Source organism: Cyprinodon tularosa, unplaced genomic scaffold (genome assembly GCF_016077235.1).
Source record: "Cyprinodon tularosa strain WSP-4 unplaced genomic scaffold, ASM1607723v1 ctg197, whole genome shotgun sequence".
Classification (NCBI taxonomy): Eukaryota; Metazoa; Chordata; class Actinopteri; order Cyprinodontiformes; family Cyprinodontidae; genus Cyprinodon; species Cyprinodon tularosa.
This window is the reverse complement of record NW_024038720.1, coordinates 1,869,507-1,893,227: the sequence shown is the minus strand read 5'-3', so window position 1 is coordinate 1,893,227 and position 23,721 is coordinate 1,869,507. Positions and strand designations below refer to the sequence as shown.

The following is a 23,721-nucleotide window of genomic DNA, read 5'->3' as shown; positions in this document are numbered from 1 at the left end:
TTGTATTGAGTATTTGCATGCCTTCTGTCTTCGAATGTTGTTCCCTGTTTATATTTACCAGCAAAACCGAAGATGGAGTAGCTTCCCGGGTATCAGCATAATACTGAGACACATATGTATGCAAACCAAGCCTTACTACGATAAGTGTAGTCTTACTATGATAAGTATGTAAAGGGAGATATAGCCTCATCTAAAGCTTTACTAATTTTCAGAATACACATAATATATATATATATATATATATATATATATATATATATATATATATATATATATATATATATATATATATATATATATATATATATATATATTTTTTTTTTTTTTTTTTTTTTTTTTTTTTTTGTGATTATTATAATTTTTTTTATTAAACACAATAGCAAATCTGTATAAGCACACATTAATGGCTAGTTCTTTAAATCTTATTATCATCTCATAAATGACATGGTTTTTGATTGATGGGTTATACAAAAAATTATGTGTAAATGAGGATCAGAAGTATTGATGTAATGATCCAACCAGGATGTTGTATGCCACCCTTCACTAATACACGTATACCAATCTGTTGGCAAAATTGCTTTGCTTAACGAGATTTAATTAGTGTCTGTTTAAAAATGATCCAGATGCTTGTCAAAGGCTTTTTGTCAAAAATATGTATCTGTATTCATATTGTATTTTGTATTAGATAAATACTAATAAATTTGACATTTTGTATGTAGGAGCTAATAAAAGCAAGATTACATAAATATTAATCTTCATTATGATGGTATTTGAATGGTGCACATTCATTGAAAATATTACATTCTTTATCCTGCTGTACTACAGTACATGTACTCCAATGAGATGTATGTAGTACTGTAATTATATATATCACAGAGTCCAACCTCTTTCCCCACTGTATAGCCACCCCTCCCAGTAGCTTTCCTCTTTATATTCCTGAACTACAGTTAAAGACTCTCCAGTACCAAGGGAATTGTCATTAATAGAGTTGAGGAGTTTTAGGTTCTGCTTAGCCAGAAAAGTTACTTACAAGATATCTCAATGCTGCAACAACTGGTGGACAGCAAGCTTTATTGTTTGCATTCTAACCTACTAAACACAGGCCATGATAGGTAATAGATCATTTTAATATCTAATCGTCTCATTAATTTTATGCTCACACATTCAGCAGATGTGCAGGTATCAATGGAGGAAAGATCAGCTATTGTGTTGCTGAAAATAATGCCAAGTTTGTTTCTCTGGACAACATTGCAGCTACATAACTGTATTGGGTGGAAACGTTAAATGAGGAGTATCTGGTGATTCTTTGACATGGTACATCAAACCTAAGGTTAGCTTTGATAAGAATAAAAAGAACTTCCAGGTCAGGTAAGGATCTGGATTTTGTTTTACTACTTTGCTCTCTATAATGGTGTTAAAATCATTGGAGTTCCCTGGGTCTTGTTCCATTACCACAGTGTTTCCCAACCTTTTTTTTTACTTGTGTAACCCCTAGTGAATTTTGTCTTACCATGAGTTCCCCTCTCAGTCTAAAGTTTTATGATTGTCCAAAAGAGGAACGTACAGTAACTGATTGTATAATAAAAACAATTATACTTAATCTTTTAATTTGAACATTTAATTTTTAGGCATTTTATGCTTTCCATCTAAAATAAAAAAACAACATAAATATGTTGCCTGGAAGTCAGTAAGTAATCAAAATAAATTCATATAATAATCCTTTATTAATAAAAATGGAGCTCCTCTAAGTAACTCCCTTATACAGGTGCTGGTCATAAAATTAGAATATCATGAAAAAGTAGATTGATTTCAGTAATTCCATTTAAAAAGTGAAACTTGTATATTATATTCATACATTACATACAAACTCATATATTTCAGATGTTTATTTTGTTTAATTTTGATGATTACAAATGACAACAAATGAAAATCTCAAATTCATCATATCAGAAAATTAGAATATTACTGAAGACCAATAAAAACAAAGGATTTATAGAAATGTTGGCCAACTGAAAAGTATGAACATGAAAAGTATGAGCATGTACAGCACTCAGTATTTAGTTGGGCCTCCTTTGGCCTGTATTACTGCAGCAATGCGGCGTGGCATGGAGTCGATCAGTCTGTGGCACTGCTCAGGTGTTATGATAGCCCAGGTTGCTCTAATAGTGGCTTTTAGCTCTTCTGAATTGTTGGGTCTGGTGTATTGCATCTTCTTCTTCACAATACCCCATAGATTTTCTATGGGGTTAAGGTCAGGAGAGTTTGCTGGCCAATTAAGAACAGGGATACCATGGTCCTTCAACCAGGTACTGGTAGCTTTGGCACTGTGTGCAGGTGCCAAGTCCTGTTGGAAAATGAAATCTGCATCTCCAAAAAGTTGGTCAGCTGCAGGAAGCATGAAGTGCTCTAAAACTTCCTGGTATGTGGCTGCGTTGACCCTGGACCTCAGAAAACACAATGGACCAACACCAGCAGATGACATGGCACCCCAAACCATCACTGACTGTGGAAACTTTACACTGGACTTCAAGCAACGTGGATGAAGTGCCTCTCTTCTTTTCCTCCAGACTCTGGGACCTTGATTTCCAAAGGAAATGCAAAATTTACTTTCATCAGAGAACATGACTTTGGACCACTCACCAGCAGTCCAGTCCTGTTTCTCTTTAGCCCAGGCAAGACGCTTCTGACGCTGTCTGTGGTTCAAGAGTGGCTTGACACAAGGAATGCGACAGCAGAAACCCATGTCTTTCATACGTCTGTGTGTGGTGGTTCTTGAAGCACTCACTCCAGCTGCAGTCCACTCTTTGTGAATCTCCCCCACATTTTTGAAGGGGTTTTGTTTCACAATCCTCTCCAGGGTGCGGTTATCTCTCTTGCTTGTACACTTTTTTCGACCACATCTTTTCCTTCCATTCGCCTCTCTATTAATGTGCTTGGACACTGAGCTCTGTGAATAGCCAGCCTCTTTAGCGATGACCTTTTGTGTCTTGCCCTCCTTGTGCAAGGTGTCGATGGTCGTCTTTTGGACAACTGTCAAGTCAGCAGTCTTCCCCATGATTGTGTAGCCTATAGAACTAGACTGAAAGACCATTTAAAGGCTTTTGCAGGTGGTTTGAGTTAATTAGCTGATTAGAGTGTGGCACCAGGGGCCATCAATTTTGAACCTTTTCACAATATTCTAATTTTCTGATATGATGAATTTGAGATTTTCATTTGTTGTCATTTGTAATCATCAAAATTAAACAAAATAAACATCTGAAATATATGAGTTTGTATGTAATGTATGAATATAATATACAAGTTTCACTTTTTAAATGGAATTACTGAAATCAATCTACTTTTTCATGATATTCTAATTTTATGACCAGCACCTGTAATCCAATTTAAACTTGATGAATTGGGAACAAAATAAAGAAGAAAAATTAAAGTCAGACTGATTAAATAGTTTGACTTTGTTTTCATCAAGACACCTGAGCTGCTTTGATGAGCTCCAATAGCTCAGTGTGAAAAACAGCTGATCTCAGGCTGTTCTCTACAGCCAGTCTGTTCCTCTGCTTGGTTTGGATGTGTGTCACAGCTGAAGTTGAACTCAATGGTAAAAGAAAAACATACTTTATGGTTGATAAAAGCTTGTTTAATTTCGTTTTATCTTCCTACAACTAAGAAATATAATATTTTCATGCACCAATGCACTGCACTTGCGGACAACTAGGGGTACACGTACCCCCGGTTGGGAATCACTACCTTAGCAGAGAAGTACTTCCCTGGTTAGTGCTTTCTTCCACAAAGTGCATGCTCTGCTTTTCACGTCTGCCATGACAGCGTGGAGGCCAATTGCTGATTTCAGAATGGCTTTGGGGTGCCTGCTTATGGCAAACAGAAGTTTGTGAAAGAAACTGAAAGCAGTTCATTCACGAACTGGAAAACAGTTCTATGCATATCATTCCTGCACTCAGGAAGCCCTTTAAGACAAGCTTTCACATTATTGACAACTTTTGAGCTTCTTTGTAGATTATGATACACTCAAACAGCAATTCTTCAGTGTTTCTATGCAGTGAGGCTCAAAAGAGTTGATGGACAGTTTTATTGAGAATAGCTCTTTGTAATGATTCTACCCTCAATAATCTTATATATATATGATTTAAAGCAAGCCCCTGCAAAAATAGGAGATCGTAAGGTATGCAGCGTTATCAGCCACAGCAGCCAAGATAAAAAAAAAAGGTTGTTTTTTGGAGGTCAAATAATATGTAACATTAGAATATGTATATAATAGGTATATTATATATACATATGCATATATATACATATACATATATATATGTATATATACATATATATGTATATGTATATATACATATATATATGTATACATACATATACATATATATATGTATGTACATATACATAAATGCATGTACTTTTGAATACTTAAGTATTTTCAGAAATGAGTAGTTCAATGCTTGAGTTCAATGGCACTTGAGTAGATTATTGACTGAGCAACTTTTACTGTAGTGGAGTAAGATTTGACTGAGTGTCAATACTTTCACTGAAGTACTACTGTTAAGTACTTCATCCACCACTGCTATTTGGTCATTGCTCTGACTGGATTATAACATTGGGACGTAAAGTTTTCACTGTTTTATTAGTGGGTTGGTAACGTTCATCTCGCTGTCAAATGAAATATCTGGTTTGTTGGGCTTTTTCACATACCGAATCGATACAGTCAAAATGAAGAAAAATATTTTGTGAAAATTATGCTGCCAAGTAAATTTCTAATTTATTCAGATGCTTCATATGCATTCTTCCTAGGAGGCTGATATGGTGTAGATTTAGCTTTGTATTTTTTGTTATTTATTTTCTAGACGACGGTGCATAGTTTTGGTTCAGTACATGTCAATTTCTAAGATAAATATTTTTTAATCACTGAAGCATAAAAGGCCCCTAGACTCGGTGCTTATAACACAATTTGACAGACAGGATTTGTGCAAAATAAGGGTGATTCATGATTAAGTTTGAGTGTAAAAAAATGTACACAGATAAAAAAAAAAAAGAACATAAGGGATTTTGTATCTCAGGTCTCTTTCCCTGGTTTATCAAACCAAAGATACTAAGACAATCCTGTTTGCATTTGGAGTCAGAAACTGAAGAACTATTGGTTTGCACAAATCTGAAATAAAAACAGGAAAATGAGGAAAAATACTAAGAAATAAAAGCTACTTTAAAAGCTTTGCAGAACACTGCTGTTCTTTACGTGTTAAAGCAAGCTTTGAACATGTGCATAAAGCATAAGAAAACCTAGCATTCAGCACTGTACAGTAGATTGTTTTTTTATTGTGGTGTGTAGTACTTAATCCTCCCATCTGTTATTTATAGTCACTAACTGACCATTGTGGGGAGCTGTTGGTTCTTAAGAAGCCCATGGACAGTTTATATGTGCACATGTCAACAAAACGGGTAACTCTTTAATAACACAATTTTAACTTTCATTTGAGAAGTTCAACTTTGGGAAATGATTTTAAATGTACAACAAAAACAGCTGTTCATTTTTTATTTTCTTTTTTTCTGCTAGTGGTGAACCAGTAAAGAAAGAAAACAAAAATATCCATTGTCTAAAAGAAAACCTAAAGTGCCTTCTAATGTTTTAAAGGAAACACTAACCCTTAGTAATAAGACGGTAGTTAAACACTTACAAAATATTTATACTTGTGGAGACCGGCACGGACAAACCAGATGTGTCACTGCAGAGTCCTAACAGCAGCCAAAAGCAGAAAGCTGATGCCTGCAGTTTGTCGGGATTCGGTTATGTGTAAGATTTGAGTGAGAAGCCACTTCATCTCTTCAGGCCTTCATTAACCTCAAAGTTCCTCATAGTTCAGCAGTTATCTTTAAGATGTAATGAAATATAACCTTCATCTGTAAAACCTAACACTCTTCAACTGTACGGTTTATTTATATCTCCCTCTTCTTTTCATTACTTCTGATATTAGATGAAGTTTCCTCCACATATTCTTTGCAAAAATGCATAACACACAATCATTAATGGAGAATTTATTCTTTACAAGCAATTTTCAGCCATACAGATTGTACATTTTATGGTATATAACATGGCACAAAATATATATATTACCTTAACACGGAGTATGTTGCTTAATTATCCCTTTGCAGGCTGTTTAAATACTAACCTGATATAAAAAGGCTACATAAACATAATAAATTTACACAACTAAGAGAACTTAAAACAACAGAGTTGTCAAACACAATGGAGAGAATGGGCAAGGCCCGGTAAAATGTGAGCACTGACAACCTTCTGCTACTACAACAGAGCCTGCTGATGTTAATGCATCCAGTCTGAACACATTCAGACTGATAGAGAATTAAAATACGAAACAGTTATGGACGCCACATTTGTCCCTTTCATTAGAGAGTACCGCTCTATCCCTTCTGGGTAAATCTACGAGGTCATTTTAAATTAAAATGCAGATAAAGGAAATAAAAAGTTTACATCAAACAAGAGGAAAAAATATTTTTAATAGCTTGTTTGTTTTTATAAGTTGTACTTGATTCCAACTTTTCTGATACGATAAGTGGAGACCATGAAAGCACACTGACTAAAATATTTACCATACTCTGGTACTGTACAGTATCATATCTTTTATTTCTATAATGCTACTGTATCTATCAGATTGACAGATATAACTGTGTAGCCAAAGACACGGTAGAAATTATATATACAGCCTAAATGTAAGATTTTCTCTCCAGATGACCCTTTCCGAGCACCTCATCGCTGAACTGATATGTCAGCTTTTTCTTGATTTTTTTCACCTCCCCAGTTTTGCCGTAATTGCGCAAGGCTCGAGCCATCTTCTGATATGTCATTTTTTTCCGGTTTCCCTTCTGGATTCCCCAGCGGTGTGCAAGGGCCTCCTTGTGTTTAGAGGAAAACTGAAATGTCCCCTTGTCTCTGTCCACCCACCAGATACTGTCCTTCATGTCTCCATTCCTTAGAAGGTCCAACAGGAACTGGTACAGACGGATCTTCTTTTTGTTACCTATGGAAACAACATGATCCGCATCATTAGAGCCTGTTTGCTCTAAATCTTTTGTACAAACACAGGAAAAAGAAACTTGATCTCAATACATGTTTGGTCAACTTTTATGTGAAAAGGCACTAAGCACATGTGTCAGTGACACATCTTGTCATATTTTTAATCAACACCTACGCAACGTCTTTGTCTTTTGTCTGCTCAGCTAGTATAGCTCAAAAGTAGCACATTTCAAGACAACGCAGTGTAATAAGTACAAACTAATTTAAATACAGCTAAATTAAGGTAATATATGAGCTGAGATTAAAGGAGATATGCAATGACCAGCCACACACAAAAATTTTAAAACAAACCTTTCTTTTTTCTTAATCACTGTAGCTATCAGACCAGTGCAGACTCACAACAGGTCTCTTTAATGGTTTTGTTTTATCTCCTGTTCTGTGCTCAATCTATACCAACATTATTTTATGCAACAATGAAGGAATGTTCCCTTTTTAATATCTTGAAAATATTGCTCACATGACTGAATATGTTGCCCTGGTGCAAAAACGCAATTGACAGCCTGTTCAAGGGTTTTATTTTTGTTTCATTTTCTTGGAACTCATTGTCATAAAGAGTGTTGCCACTTTTAACAAGTTTAGGTAGAGTTTTTTTTTGTGTGTGTGGAGATCTTGAGATATAAATAGTAACCAAGCAAACTTTTAAAAAGCTCCCCCACCCCTCAAAAAAAATAAAATATGTCACCATGTAGTTAGCTTGATGGTTGATACAGTGTTCACGTGTTTTCATCTGTCATAGTAAATGTTGTGTGGTTGTATATTTGGTTTATAATGATACAATGAATATAAACTCTTTGCTGGTGTATGATCGCCGATTCTTTAGTACAAATAATTAATACTGAACATAACAATTTGCCACCCATTCTTTTAGGGGTTAAGCCCCGATTCCACCTCTGCACCAAAAAGGAGGGTATGGCTGGGGTGGATTCAGGAGAAGGCAGATTGTGCAGCAGGTTTCCCTATAATTTGTTTTGTCTGCTTCATTTAAAGATCATTGATCAAGGATCTTTAAAGGATCCTTGGACTTTATTTACAGCTATCTTGTACCTCTCATTAAGGCTAAATAGAATCTCCAGCCTGGCAACTCCCATCCACATAAGCCATGTTTCTATCTATATTTGTAATGACAGTTTTGAAGTATCAATCTAGAAAAGGTGGATGGCTAAAGCAAAATTAGAAATAACTTCCTGCATTTGCAGCATTTAAATTTTCTTTTTTTTTTTTTACACTTAGTTGATCATTTGAGGCTTTCTTGTAGAGCAGTTAATGTGCGCTTGTTGAATAAGTTCTGATGTAGCGAATGTTTGCCTCGCATGATTGATCAGCTCTTCCTGCCGTCAACATCTCAACTGTGAGATGTGTATCTCCCAGAAATCTTAAGCACTATGTCTCTCCTATATGTGTGATGACTGTTATTGGCGTGTGGCCCTCACTGCGCACATCAGAAATGCATTTCTTTCTCTACTGCTCCGGACAGCGTTTTACATCGCAATGTGAACAAGCCATTGCTTGCAGTGCGTAACGTCCAGTTCTGACTAAATTACCCTTAGTATAGCCTGGTTAATTCACTTCCAGCTCCAGTAGTAGATGGAACACATATATTTCAACGTTTAAAAATTTTACTCAAAAGGTTTTTTTTTTTATGATTAGATGGACATATAGTAACTGCTGTAGTGTGGATCAGCCGAGGAAACGGCTCTACTGGTTCCTTCCAGGATTGCAAGACTAATGCCAGATCTTTGGCAAACAAATGTTTGGTCCAGAAGGATTTCTTTCTTGCATTTTGGATTTTGTGACTCAGAATTGGCTGAGTGTTGATGAGTCTAGCTTATTCATAGAACTTCTACCAAAGGCTTTTTTACACAATATGGTCTTTTTTATTTGAGTGAAGTCTATGTCTCTTCCTACAAACAATTCTGCAACTGTGATCTACCTGTTTCTAAAAAAAATTTTTTTTTCTATTTTCTTTCTATTCTGTTCCATTAAAGCATGTTCCTCTTCCTGTTCCATAAACATGAAGAGGAAAAAAATATGACGTAGTGGTGCAGTTACCCACAGTTAAACAAATAGCTGACTATTCTATTCATACAGAATAGAGAAGATAAACTTAAACCCCAATCTTCCTGATATCAAAGCGTGTCATTAAATGGTGTCATTCAGTGAATTAAAAACTTTACTTGCTTCATTATTTAGCAAGCATCCTTTAAAAATTATGTAATTTTTTTATCTACTATACTTTAACGGACTGTCTTAAATAAAAAGCGCCAAATGAGCATTGAAAAAAAAACAGCTGTGCAACCAATACTCTGTTCTAAGAATTTTGCTTAAGTTGTCAGTAGAACAAAACGCTGACAAAAGGACAGGAAAAGGCTCCGAAGCAAGAAAATTAAAGCTGTCTTATTCTTCCAAAAATAAAGCTTGAACAATGTTTTCCTTCTCTCTCTTAGTACGTTGGTAATATTTATCTATTTCAACACAAACGTTTTATCACTTGATAGAAGATAAAAAGCAATGCTGCAGCAAATCTCCTGATAAATGAAAAAAAATTCCAGCATTTTGATTACTGGGTTTGAGTTGTTAGGTTGTACTTTTTGCTCAATTTCTTTAGCTCAGATCTTTTGCACTGTTTCATTTCTGCACTGTGTGTAGAACGTGGGTAAAACATGACCAGTCACCCAAGAATAGCTTAAATAGGAGATTATTGGGCTTTTCTTAAAGATGGTTTACCTCTTATTACAGACTTGATAAAAAGACATGGTTAGGAAGTATGTAATTTATTGATCCTTAAAGGTTAACTCTTCTGACTATAATGATGCCAATCATTATTAAAATGACAGTAGTCTTAATAAGAGATAAAATGTCTAAATAAGTCCATGTGCCTTCTATTTAAAAATCAAGTATTTTCTCATTGGGATGAATAATTGTCTTACAATTTGAAGGTTTTGCCTTTTATTTCTTTTCTTATCCCTGTCAGATTTTTTTTTTTGTCTAGGAAAATCACTTAACCAATAATTGACAACAAAAGATTTGGTACACTATGAAACTAGGGGTATGAATGCACGTTTCTCATTCCAGCTATGTGGATGTGGCTCCATTGTGAAAGTGTTAAAAGCTTATATGGCCAGCATGACTTAAAAAGTAGTTTATAAGTACAACTACCATATTCTATTTTCAAAACACACCACAAAACAAACAGGCATCTGATTCAAACACTAACACAAACTCCCGACCCGTTTTTCGAAAGCTCACAGTTGCTCTTAAATCAAACAAAACTACGACACGTATTCCCAGAAACTTTTTCTCAGTGTCCATGCATGGCTCCAACCAGAAGAAAATTCTTGTTTTCGAACGGTGAAATAGAACGGTGCTTCTACAAAGACAATGACTTTTTAATCATGACCTTTGCACCTTGAAAAATTTGATTTAAATATTTTTTTACTAAATAAAACAGCAGTCGATTAATAGAGCACAAACTCTATAAAAATATTTACTGTTCTATATCAATCAATAAATATTGATACATTTGTGTTTTCCTGAGTATTACTATTTATATCAGCTTAAGGAATCCACCCAGCTCTGTGTCACTTGGTGTGGATTCTCCTGCTTCTTATGTACTCATCCACCCTGTCACTGACATATAAACCCCACCTTAGAGTCATTTTAAAGTTTTTATTGAAAATCCCCTTTCATCAAAATGTCCTCCAGTCTATTGCAGTTGTATTTATTTGTACAATCTTCATGCCTCCAATAGAAGTGTCCTTTGAGACACCAGTGCTTGGGATGTATTTTATTTTCTTTAAAATTGGGTAAATTTGCCTCACATGTATGCAAAAATACCTCATTCAAATCTGCTTTAGTAAAGAAATAGATAACGCTGACTGGATTAAGCTTTTTTGTGAGCAAATCTTAATTGACAGAAATTCTGGTCTTTCAGATCTTTTGTTCTCGTAAACACATTTTTGATTAGTTTTTTTTTTTTACTGTGTTTAATAAGAATGTGAAGATTCATATAAATTCTTACCTATCTCTGCTGATGTGACATAAGATACTCGATCTCTCAAGCACTCTTCATCTGACACTTCGAGTGGGGGACTCCTTCCTCCATGCTCCTCATCATCAGAGCTGCGTTGGGATATACGTGGTGGATATACAGAGCGAGGAAAGAAAGCTACCTAAGTGTGAATAAAAGTCACAATTGTTACTGAGTTGTAAACTGTAGAAAAATTGTAATACCTCGTAAACCCCTGCTTACAAAATTATATTCTGTTCTCTTAAAATGGTTTTCATGGTAAAACAAATACGTTTGTCTTTCTAAGAACCCAAGGTGATGAAATATATGATAGTTGCATTGCCTTGCCTAAATAAGAAAGACTTTCCTCTTACACAACAAATCTTATCTGGATTGCTGCATGCGTTGCTCCAGAGCCAGCAGGAACCATCCATCATGCAGCTCTGAATAAATAAGATATTCTAAATTCCTAATCTCAGGCACTGAAATTACTCTCCAATTTTAGTTAAGTAATAAACTTCAACTCCTTTTCCAATACCTGGAATTAATGGGATGTTGGATTTTATCAGCAACTGATGATTCCATTAAAAACAAAAGGATTCTTGATTTTAAATTCAAATAAAATCTCACTTTAAACCATTATGAGCTCAGCTTTAATAAAGTGCTCTCACAGACATATCAAAAGGGCTCAAACTGTGGCAAAAACTATGTGGAATGAACTGTTTTGTAAAGTTTCCAGATAAGAATATAAGTTATTAAAGAGCATATGTATTTAACTTTTTATTGACATTCTTTGTCCTGATATGACTATATGACATTTTTATATTTATATTAATATTTTTGAATTCAGGATTTGACAGATTTTTTTTTTTCTTTAAATGCATTCAAACTGGCGAGATACATATCGGTTTGTGACTGGCAGTATTTCACACCATACCTCTTACAGTGAACAAAAATACCCAACTGTGTCGGGTTTCTATTATGTGTTTCTCACTGTGAGTTCAAGAGTTTGACACAAACTTTTCTCTGCATGAGCTGTGATGTGTGGACGCGTCTGTATCTATGTGCCTGGCTGGGTACAGCCTCCCAGTCTATTAATAATATTCTGTTAAAAAAATTATCAAACGGCTAAATGTGGACAAGGAATCTGCAAGGGAACATTGGTTTTCACTTTGAATATGACATTTAAATTGACAAAGTGACATTCCCCTTACAAACACACATATCGCTTTTAAATTGACTATTAAATAGATTAGGGGAAAAAAATGCTTTGCATTTGAAGTGAAACTTACACAATGAACTGAAAGTACAAATGCTCTGAGTCCTCTGTGCAAATGGTTAATTAAAATCTCTTTTATGTCAAGGTTCTAATATCCTGATTTAATGTTCTTGGCAGTATAATGTACCAAACAGACATAGTGCAGGATGTTTTTACCTAATTTTTTTTTTTTTTAATAAAGTGCAATAGTTTGTAAAATGCTGCAACCACACAGCACAGAAGTGAAAATGCTGATATGGTTTGAAATGCTGAGGTTAAACATCCAAAAACAGGCCTCTGTTCTAACTCACTGGCTCACAAACTGAGGCCGAAGCCGACAGATGTGACTTTGAATGGCCCTAGCCGAGTCAACTGGGTGTATTCAGAGAAAACTCTGTTTTGGAACGGACTATAAAAGTGTAAGAAGACTAAAAATGAGGAGTTTCTTGTTAGCTAAGATTCACTTCCTGATTTTGGAGACGAGTCCTGAAAACTGACTAAAATAATTTTTGTTCTACTGATTCTGATCCAAAAAAAATAAATTACTGTAGGACATGGACGTTTAAGAGTACTATGACAAAGTTTTTCCGTTATTTACTTGGAATTTCTTTGTAATTTAACCTTAAGACTGAAGACTGAAAACATTTCTTCACTTGTTGTAATCGACTTATAGAGGTTTAATGGTTGCCCTTGACAATAACACAACAAAATGTGTTGCTTAAACTGTGGCATGAAGACTTACTGGTTGCTGTAACACATGTGAATGTGCAGCTAGGTTCGGATCTAGCAGGTTCTCTGCATCATACCGCAGAGGATCATGTCGTATGAGACCCGTCGGATGGAGAGCTTGGACGCTCTGCAGCTCTGTGAAGTTGCTCTCTGGGAGGCTTTCAAACTCGACAGGATGCACATGGGGGTGTGAATGGTAATCCCAGTGATCTAAACAAAGACAAAGTGGACAAAACATGATAATGATGAAATCAGAAGAAGCTTTATGGCTTTTCACACTATGTCTTATATGCGGTCGGTACAATTTCAAGCTCACATTTTTACAGATGTCGACACCCGGAAATTAATTTAGTTTCCCTTTTCACACAAACAAAGGTCCTTATCAAAATTCGATAAAGTAGACACATTTATGCAAATGTGGGACTGAGCGTGTTTAAAAATAGTTTATCAGAAGCAAGCATGTTTTTTTACTTACCGTAGTTATGTTTTCATGCTTTTAAAGTTCGATTGTAATAAATTTAAAGATAGAGAGTGGTGCAACATAAACAAGTTTTTCAAATCAGATCAAATTCTGACTATTTGCTGTTACTTATATCCAATCATACGTTTTCTAGCATTTTCTATCATCATTCGTGTCAGACATTTTACCATAAGCTACCTCCCACTTAACACTTATTTTCAGTTGTTTTGGTGCAACATTCAAAACAGTTGATTTTGAGAGAAAGTAAAGCACCCTCTCATGTATTAACAAAACCCCAAGGGGCGAAAGTTGTTCTATGTCTGTAGTTGTAGCGGCCGAAAGACAAGGCATCTGTTTCCTGTGTTTCCATACACCCTAATGTGGTGTGCTCCAGCTGCGCATACTGCTTTCTTTTTATGTACAATAAACCAAAAAGGTTTGTGTAACCACATTGGGTCATGGACTTAAAGTAAAAATACAGGTCTGGATGATCAAATTAGTAAAGAAAAAATAAAATCATAGATTATAAAAATGGGAGTGCAGATGGTTGGAAACCATTGTACGTCTTTAGATCAATTCATTAAAAATTGGAATATTTATATATATTTTTTTTTGAGTTGTTGACGAATTTGAAATTACATATTAGAATTTAAACTTTATTTTGAAGAAAACTCACCTGCCTGGATATCAGCATCTAATACATATGGATTATAATATTCTGTAATTGGATGTCTGTAGATGTCAGACTCGTACATCTCTTCTGTATGCTGAAAAGAAAATAGAAAAAAAAAAAAAAGCTGTTTCAGAAACATAAAAATGAACACAGTTTGTACCGCTGTAATGCAGTTTCAGGAGAATACAGCACATCTTTACACCTACGAAGCCTTAAAGTTAATTAAACAAGATTTGTTGTTTATATAATCTTCAAATAAGCCATAAATTCACCTGTTTTTAGACAAAAAAAAGGCAATTTTTCACATAAAGTCTATTTTTTCTTTCCTTGCCATTACAGTCCTGAAACTCTTTCGAACTTTAGAGTTTCGTTTTCATGTCGTCGATAGTATAAAAGCCATGAACTTGTGTCTTTCTCTAAACTTGAAGATGAGACCACAATATGTCATCCAATACGAAAAAGAAAAAAAAATCTATCATCCATTCTTTTGAATGTAAAGTAATTTTCTGGGTTCTTCTTTAAAAGTAGACAACGTCAAACTGGACCAGAATAGTTTCAGCCGTCGCACCTTAAGCTTCCAGAAGGTTTCGATAAAAATAGGAGAATAAAATATACTTACAGGAGGGATGAGGTAACTCTCCATTCTGTATGAATGCAACATGGAGACCTCTTCACCAACAAACCGACTCTCAGACGCTTTGCTGGCAAAAACGCTCTCACAACCTTTCAAAACCTTTGTGGCACCATTGCACAATGTTTCAAAATTTCCTCTCACTCAACGATAACCAACCCCAAAAAATGTCTCCCTCGCTCTTATAGTATAGCAGGAGGTTGTGACCTTAGCTGTGCTCGGAGGCCTGAAGCTCTGTCAGGCAAAGCTGCACTGAACAAGGCCTCGTTGGTGTTTGCCAGTAAAATGAAAAAGGAACTTTTTACTTCTGTAAAATTTCTGTGGGTGGGAGCATTCAAGTGTGCCTGTTACAGGTTCCTGGCTATTGATGATTTGTCAGAGAAGACTATGAAGCATCACATTTATCAGCGGAGAATACACTGTCCCCTCCCTCGCTGGCCAATCATCATCAAGGGCTCTCCTCTGTGACAGTTTCTCACTTAAATATCTGCTTCACAGGTGATAAAGACAGCCTACTGTGAACTGTGAATATATCTAACTTGTTAACCTTTTTACACTGCACAATATTTTAAAAAGGCGTGATAACTCCCCAAGTGACATTAGGTTATTCATTTAAATGCACATTTAACACAACATACAGAGCTTTTTAATGAGTGTTCAACATATAAAAAAAAAATAATAAAAAACATTATTAGAAAGGTTTAAACCAGGATGTTAAAGCTAAAATGGAAAGTTTACAATTATATTAACCAATTACTCTCCTCCAAAGTACACATGTTGTAATAGTTGATATAAATCGTTATCTTATCCTCTGCTCATGTTGTTGTTTACTTGTGCAACAAATCTAGAGGGTCTCCTTCCTGCTTCCCTCGCATGGGACAACCCACTGATCAGGAGGGATCTTTAAACTTCATCCCTTCCAGATACTTTAAGTTGTGGTGCATTCTCTTTAAACTCAAAAATCATATCTTTGAAGCTTCAGTCAGAAAACAGCATTAATTCTAAAGTTACAACCCTGATGGGGAAATTTGGAGCTGGTCAACAAACCCTCAGCCTAATATGCAATTTAAGTATGTGCATACAAAGCAGTGAAAATGATCTGTAAAAAATGTTTCCTCTCTGTTTTATGACATGAAATATATATTAGCATTTTCACATTTGACTGTTGCTTGTTTTCAGCAACAAATGACACCAATTTCCTCACTTACAACAATAAAGCTCCCAACTCGGATGGGACAACATTCCTAGCTTTGGGTTCTTCTGAAAGCATTATTTTCTCCAATGCCATAAAAAAAATGCATGTGAATGTTGTTTTTCTTTTTCTTTTTTCATTTATTTTTTTTTTTTTCACCTTGAGAACATAGCAGACACATTGTTGGAAAATTCACTGAGAATTTTTTATTTTTTTGCTAATGTGGTCATATGACTCTACAAACCAACGGGAGATGACTTTAAGTCATTCTAGTGTGTGCAGGGTTTATAACCGATTCAGTTTCGTGAGACTCAATTAGCCCACACAGGGACCAGAACCACAAGAAATGGAAAAAAAAGTCTAATTTAACCCATGTTTGCCTGGAATGTGAGAACTGTATTCTCTCAATTAATTAACATACTTTACCGGCGAAAAATTTACCTAGGAGGAAAGAATACAAAAGATTACTATAAACCATTATAATTTTTAGGCAATATATTAAAATCTTCAGCCCCTACTAAAGTAAAATAGTTTTATATCTTTATCTAACACAATGCATATATATTTTTTAAATCCTTTAATTTTCTTTTATTTTCCTTTTTTCTGTAATTTCCCTGCCTTTCCCCACCAACTCACTGATTAAACCTATTTAATTTAGGAAAACGTCATTTTCCACCCCATCCTCTACAGATCCACAACATCACACACATGCACAGCTGGAAGATAAGATATTACAGTCTCTGTGCTGTAAACACTCTGAGCCATGAACAAAGATTAGGATTACAGTGTTTTAAAAAAGTCAAACTTTTTTAAAACACACATACAGCAGGAGGGTAATTGAGTCATACTGGAATAGTTGAACACTGCGTGATGCATCAATATCTCTATCTATCTATCTATCTATCTATCTATCTATCTATCCCTCTATCTATCTATCTATCTATCTATCTATCTATCTATCTATCTATCTATCTATCTATCTATCTATCTATCTATCTATCTATCTATCTATCTATCTATCTATCTATCTATACACTCACCGGCCACTTGGTACCCCATGCTAGTAACGGGTTGGACCTCCTTTTGCCTTCAGAACTGCCTCAATTCTTCGTGGCATAGATTCAACAAGGTGCTGGAAGCATTCCTCAGGGAGTTTGGTCCATATTGACATGATGGCATCACACAGTTGCCGCAGATTTGTCGGCTGCACATCCATGATGCGAATCTCCCGTTCCACCACATCCCAAAGATGCTCTATTGGATTGAGATCTGGTGACTGTGGAGGCCATTTGAGTACAGTGAACTCATTGTCATGTTCAAGAAACCAGTCTGAGATGATTCCAGCTTTATGACATGGCGCATTATCCTGCTGAAAGTAGCCATCAGAAGTTGGGTACATTGTGGCCATAAAGGGATGGACATGGTCAGCAACAATACTCAGGTAGGCTGTGGCGTTGCAACGATGCTCAATTGGTACCAAGGGGCCCAAAGAGTGCCAAGAAAATATTCCCCACACCATGACACCACCACCACCAGCCTGAACCGTTGATACAAGGCAGGATGGATCCATGCTTTCATGTTGTAGACGCCAAATTCTGACCCTACCATCCGAATGTCGCAGCAGAAATCGAGACTCATCAGAACAGGCAACGTTTTTCCAATCTTCTATTGTCCAATTTCGATAAGCTTGTGCAAATTGTAGCCTCAGTTTCCTGTTCTTAGCTGAAAGGAGTGGCACCCGGTGTGGTCTTCTGCTGCTGTAGCCCATCTGCCTCAAAGTTCGACGTACTGTGCGTTCAGAGATGCTCTTCTGCCCACCTTGGTTGTAACGGGTGGTTATTTGAGTCACTGTTGCCCTTCTATCAGCTCGAACCAGTCTGGCCATTCTCCTCTGACCTCTGGCATCAACAAGGCATTTCCGCCCACAGAACTGCCGCTCACTGGATGTTTTTTTCTTTTTCGGACCATTCTCTGTAAACCCTAGAGATGGTTGTGCGTGAAAATCCCAGTAGATCAGCAGATTCTGAAATACTCAGACCAGCCCTTCTGGACCCAACAATCATGCCACGTTCAAAGTCACTCAAATCACCTTTCTTCCCCATAATGATGCTCGGTTTGAACTGCAGGAGATTGTCTTGACCATGTCTACATGCCTAAATGCACTGAGTTGCCGCCATGTGATTGGCTGCTTAAAAATTAAGTGTTAACGAGCAGTTGGACAGGTGTACCTTATAAAGTGGCCGGTGAGTGTATAAATATATATATATATATATATATATATATATATATATATATATATATATATACACTACCGTTCAAAACTTTGGGGTCACCCAAACAATTTTGTTTTTTCCTGAAAAGTCACACTTATTCACCACCATACGTTGTGAAACTAATAGAAAATAGAGTCAAGACATTGACAAGGTTAGAAATAATGATTTGTATCTGAAATAAGATTTTTTTTTGCTTTCATCGAAGATTCCTCCATTTGCAGCAATTACAGCATTGCAGACCTTTGGCATTCTAGCTGTTAATTTGTTGAGGTAATCTGGAGAAATTGCACCCCACGCTTCCAGAAGCAGCTCCCACAAGTTGGATTGCTTGGATGGGCACTTCTTGCATACCATACGGTCAAGCTGCTCCCACAACAGCTTAATGGGGTTCAGATCTGGTGACTCCATTACCGATAGAATACCAGCTGCCTGCTTCTGCTCTAAATAGTTCTTGCACAACTTGGAGGTGTGTTTAGGGTCATTGTCCTACTGTAGGGTGAAATTGGCTCCAATCAAGCGCTGTCCACTGGGTGTGGCATGGCGTTGCGAAATAGAGTGATAGCCTTCCTTATTCAGAATCCCTTCTACCCTGTACAAATCTCCCACCTTACCAGCACCAAAGCAACCCCAGAGCATCACATTACCTCCACTATGCTTAACAGATGGTGTCAGGCATTCTTCCAGCATCTTTTCATTTGTTCTGCGTCTCATAAACGTTCTTCTTTGTGATCCAAACAACTCAAATTTGGATTAATCCGTCCACAACACTTTTTTCCAGTCTTCCTCTGTCCAATGTCTGTGTTTTTTTTGCCCATCTTTTTCTTTTATTGGCAAGTCTCAGATATGGCTTTTCTTTCCCACTCTGCCCTGAAGCCCAGAATCCCGCAGCCGCCTCCTTACTGTAGATGTTGACACTGGTGTTTTGTGGGTACTATTTAATGAAGATGCCAGTTGGGGACCTTTGAGGTGTCTGTTTCTCAAACTACAGACTCTAATGTACTTATCTTCTTGCTAAGTTGTGCAACACGGCCTTCCACTTCTTTTTCTACTCTGGTTAGAGCCTGGTTGTGCTGTCCTCTGAAGGGAGTAGTACACACCGTTGTAGGAAATCTTCAATTTCTTAGCAATTTCTCGCATGGAATAGCCTTCGTTTCAACGAACACGGACAGACTGTAGAGTTTCAGAGGAAAGTTCTCTTTTTCTGACCATTTTCAGCGTTTAATTGACCCCACAAATGTAGGACTGGGTACCGAACTTCGGTTCTTTTATGGTACCGACCGAAATGCTTCAGTTCTACAGAGTATCGAAACATGCTTCGTCTTTCGGTACCAAGTTTCGGTGATTGGCTGTAACACTTAACCTGATTGCGTCATCCAGGAAAAATACACAGGTGGTCACGCCTACAGCCAGGGTTCATGTGTATCTGTTGTGAACTGGTTGCGAGCGTCGTGGAACCCCTTTAAAATGCCCCCCCCCAGGTCAAAAGTGCGGCTTCACTTTATTAAGACTGATGCCAATAGTGCGCAATGCAATACATCGTGCACGGAAACAATTTAAGAGCAGAAAGTTGCTTGGTGTTTGACTGCAAGAAGAGCGGACCGCAGCCGGCGCGACCATCCTCCTCTCAGCAGCCCGTGGGCGGAGCAAAGCCAGAGCGGAGTGAATCATGCTGCTTTCAAACTGGACGCAGCAAGAGCAGCAAAATCATGTCTGCTGCTTTCTTTTTTGCTGCTTGTACCAGCTTCTGACGCGCGGCTGAAGAAGCTTTGCTGCTCTGGCTGCGCGGTCTAAAAATGGCTCTGACGCACGATCGGTGGAGCTACTCTATCCTTTATTTGCCTTGCAGCTATATTTGCTGTGATCAGTGGGAATAAAGTAGTTTTATTATGTTTTTAAGTGGGAAAATCCACCTGAAAACTTAATCAGTGCAGTCAGTTCATCCTGCCTTCCAATATTTCCGTTGGAGCCGCTCAGACCCCCACATACCAGGGGTACGCTGTCAATAGGATCCCATTCAACGGGCTTGTTTGTCAGACATGGTAATTTTTCTAAAGGAAAACTGCTAAGTAAAAAGGTCCTCACAATGTAACAGTGAATATTAGACACTGAATTTTTTTTTATGTAAAAGGGGAAAAATGTAAATGGAAAAATCAAAGCTTAAAATAAAACTCAAGATTTGTACTTTTTTATGTTGTGTAATTTTCTTTTTCTTCGAATTGATATTATAAAACTGGTATCAAAAAAAGTATCGTTCAGGAACCGGTATCGAAGTGAAGGTATCGATATTGGTACCGGAACCGAAAATTTTTGAACAATACCCAGCCCTACACAAATGTGATGCTCCAGAAACTCAATCTGCTCAAAGGAAGGTCAGTTTTGTAGCTTCTGTAACGAGCTAAACTGTTTTCAGATGTGTGAACATGATTGCACAAGGGTTTTCTAATCATCAATTAGCCTTCTGAGCCAATGTGCAAACACATTGTACCATTAGAACACTGGAGTGATAGTTGCTGGAAATGGGCCTCTATACACCTATGTAGATATTGCACCAAAAACCAGACATTTGAAGCTAGAATAGTCATTTACCACATTAGCAATGTATAGAGTGTATATCTTTAAAGTTAAGACTCGTTTAAAGTTATCTTCATTGAAAAGTACAGTGCTTTTCCTTCAAAAAAAAGGACTCCTCATGTTTATCCAACATGATATATATATATATATATATATATATATATATATATATATATATATATATATATATATATATATATATATATATATATATATATATATATATATATATATATATATATATATATATACATATATATATATATATATATATATATATATATATATATATATATATATATATATATATATATATACATATATATGTATATATATATCATTTAGGTTCAGGGAGATCATCCCTATCAGAGTCTCACATTGCTGTCAAGGCCAAAGTGGGACTGATCACAGCTGACTACACATACAAAATAAAATGTACACAAGCATTTTCTGATACAGAGAGCTGCAGCTGGACCAACGCTATTTCCGTCATGCCTATTTTAGGTTTATCCAAAAATTTAAATGTGTTCTCTTTCATGCTTAATGCAACATGACTGAAAAAAATAAAATAAAATCTCTTGTTACTTACATGACAAAAGGTCAAGAGTGGCATAATTTACATTTAAAGTTCTCATAGAAAGTATAAAATATTGAACCAGCAGCATATTAAAAGTATTAACTGGGATTTATGAAGGCTGCTGAAGATACAGCATTAGCGTAGCTTATAATTTATTTATAAAAAGGTTGCATGTGGAGCAGCATTACCAAACTGTAAGAAATATTTTATTTTAAAATCTCTGAAAGATTCAGCTGAATTTGGTGCAAAGCACCACATTTTAAAGTATCCTGTTGCTACATTGTTTCTGAATTAAAAAAAATAGACATTTGTAGTTTATATTTGCGAAAAAATACAATAAAGGTATGTTACAAAAATCTCCTAAAATGCAGTCCGCTCCACCGAACTGCTTCCTACCCTGTAAAATAGCAAGATACCCTGTGACTTTGCAGCTCACAGATAACATCTAGCCAGCAAGAGTTTTATGGGGAAAAATCCTTAGGATGGCATGACTAAAAGGCATTAGCAGCTTAAATAGCCACTCATTACAACCAGGGTATGCATACCATCTCTGAACACATCACATCCAACCATGGAGCAGATGGAATCAGAATATAGAAACAAAGCTAAGAACAGAACTGAGCCTTAAATGCTCACAAAATCAGGGCAGATTCCAGATTCTATGGTGGTTTCTTTAGACTCCTTACATCTCTTCCTGATTCTATTATCCTGTTTTACGGCAAGCGTTACGGGACAAAATGTCTTCCACGACGTCCGCATCACCTACCTTCTCAAGTGATGAGGTTTGTTTACATAGATCATTTTACAGATAGTATTTCATTAGTCTGTGTAGGGTATAGATTCAGTACCGTCTCAGTTCATCTCTCTCAACTTGCCGTAGTTACTTTCGAGCGTAATGGGCGATCTCGCAATCACTAGTTTGTTGGCTCTAGCGCAAAGATGTCTGCCTCCATGGCTGCGAGACCCGCTCCTATGTAATTATAAATAACGAATTCTAAGGCAACGCAAATATTAAGGTTAAGAGGCTGAGCTCGTAGATGATGATAAATAACATAGTTATGTATAATATATTACATTTCTGACTGTATATCCCTGTAATTATTACACACTGTAGCTTTAATAATTACTTGACAACAAAAACACTGTGGTTAATTATAAACATCAATATAGTAATATTAAAGATGATAAGTACAGAATTCCTGCCCTTTTCAGAACTAGATTTTGTGTTTTATGGGGTAAAGAGAAAATGATGTGTTTCTGCATTCATCTAGGACTCTTCAGTGAAATCAGAGATAAATTACTATTTTAATAAAAACTTATTAAATAATCAATTTATGCAGACATTAGTACTTGTAAATATCAATTTTATGCAGAATGATAACTAATAAAAGCAGGTAAGTAATGACAATAGAAAATATTTTCACCCCAGAATTTAAACCTGAAAGTGTTTTATTCACTACACCTTTTATCTAGAAAGCACGGGTGTTTAGATATATGCGTCTATTTATTAGCAAAGGCATTAGGAAAGTATAGTAAGTCTTATCTTTGGCTTGACCCTGAGATTCTGGCTTCTATCTGCTTTTGGCCACCCCTCAGTGTTCATTGGTTGCCTGGCCACCCTTATACAAACTGGCTGGCTACACCTCTGTTGGGATGGAATGTAAGGACTGGAGATGTCAATATAAGAAGACTAGATTATGCAGAAAATATCTTCAAAATCTTCAAAAATCCAGGTCTTTGCGCAGCAGTTAAAGGAAGTCAGTTAATTTTTTATTTTTTTTTAAAGGGCCGTGGTAAGTTCATTAGCTTGGCTACCAGGAGTGCAGAAAAGAGAATGACAGCGGTCAATAAAAAAAATAATAAAGATGAAGTGGTAAATAGTTTGTTAATAAAATAGGAAGAGGAAGCAAAAATTAAGGCCTATTAAAGTAAGAGTGTTACCAAGAAAACAAAATGTACTAAAAGACTTTGAAAGATATTTTGGAAAATTTGAGTAAAATGGATTCTCAATCTCTCTTAGTAGTCAGATAAGGTAGGTTAATAAATTAGTGAGTTAGTTTTGTGGACGAAAACATCACCAAAAGTCATTGCAGTGTGACTAGATGGAAAATTAATTTTAAAAATTGAGGAACTTCACTGGTAATTATTGGAAAAGTGATTATAATCACTGAGTGCAACCTGAAATATGTGATGAAAACTGCATTTAATTTGGCTTTTTAGTTAGACCTCATATATTGGAAAATATG

At 36.1% G+C, this 23,721-nt stretch overlaps 1 protein-coding gene across 1 annotated transcript; it reads right to left on the bottom strand.

Moving 5' to 3' along the window:
* Positions 1-6,032: 6,032 nt before the first annotated feature.
* On the bottom strand, positions 6,033-15,251 carry spi1b (Spi-1 proto-oncogene b). The gene is made up of 5 exons (XM_038283724.1): positions 14,851-15,251; positions 14,235-14,325; positions 13,112-13,308; positions 11,124-11,274; positions 6,033-7,049 (listed from the first exon to the last, which is right to left on the bottom strand). Exons 1-5 carry the CDS (start codon positions 14,890-14,892, stop codon positions 6,736-6,738), a joined length of 795 nt encoding a protein of 264 aa, XP_038139652.1. The 5' UTR covers positions 14,893-15,251; the 3' UTR covers positions 6,033-6,735.
* Positions 15,252-23,721: the final 8,470 nt, after the last annotated feature.

Excerpts from the sequence above, each read along its gene's own strand:
- spi1b (XM_038283724.1), bottom strand. The coding sequence starts at position 14,892 with ATGTTGCATTCATACAGAATGGAGAGTTACCTCATCCCTCCT. Across the intron at positions 14,326-14,850 it reads AGAGTTACCTCATCCCTCCT|CATACAGAAGAGATGTACGA; the intron begins GTAAGTATATTT and ends TTTTCTTTTCAG. Across the intron at positions 13,309-14,234 it reads AGATGCTGATATCCAGGCAG|ATCACTGGGATTACCATTCA; the intron begins GTGAGTTTTCTT and ends GTCTTTGTTTAG.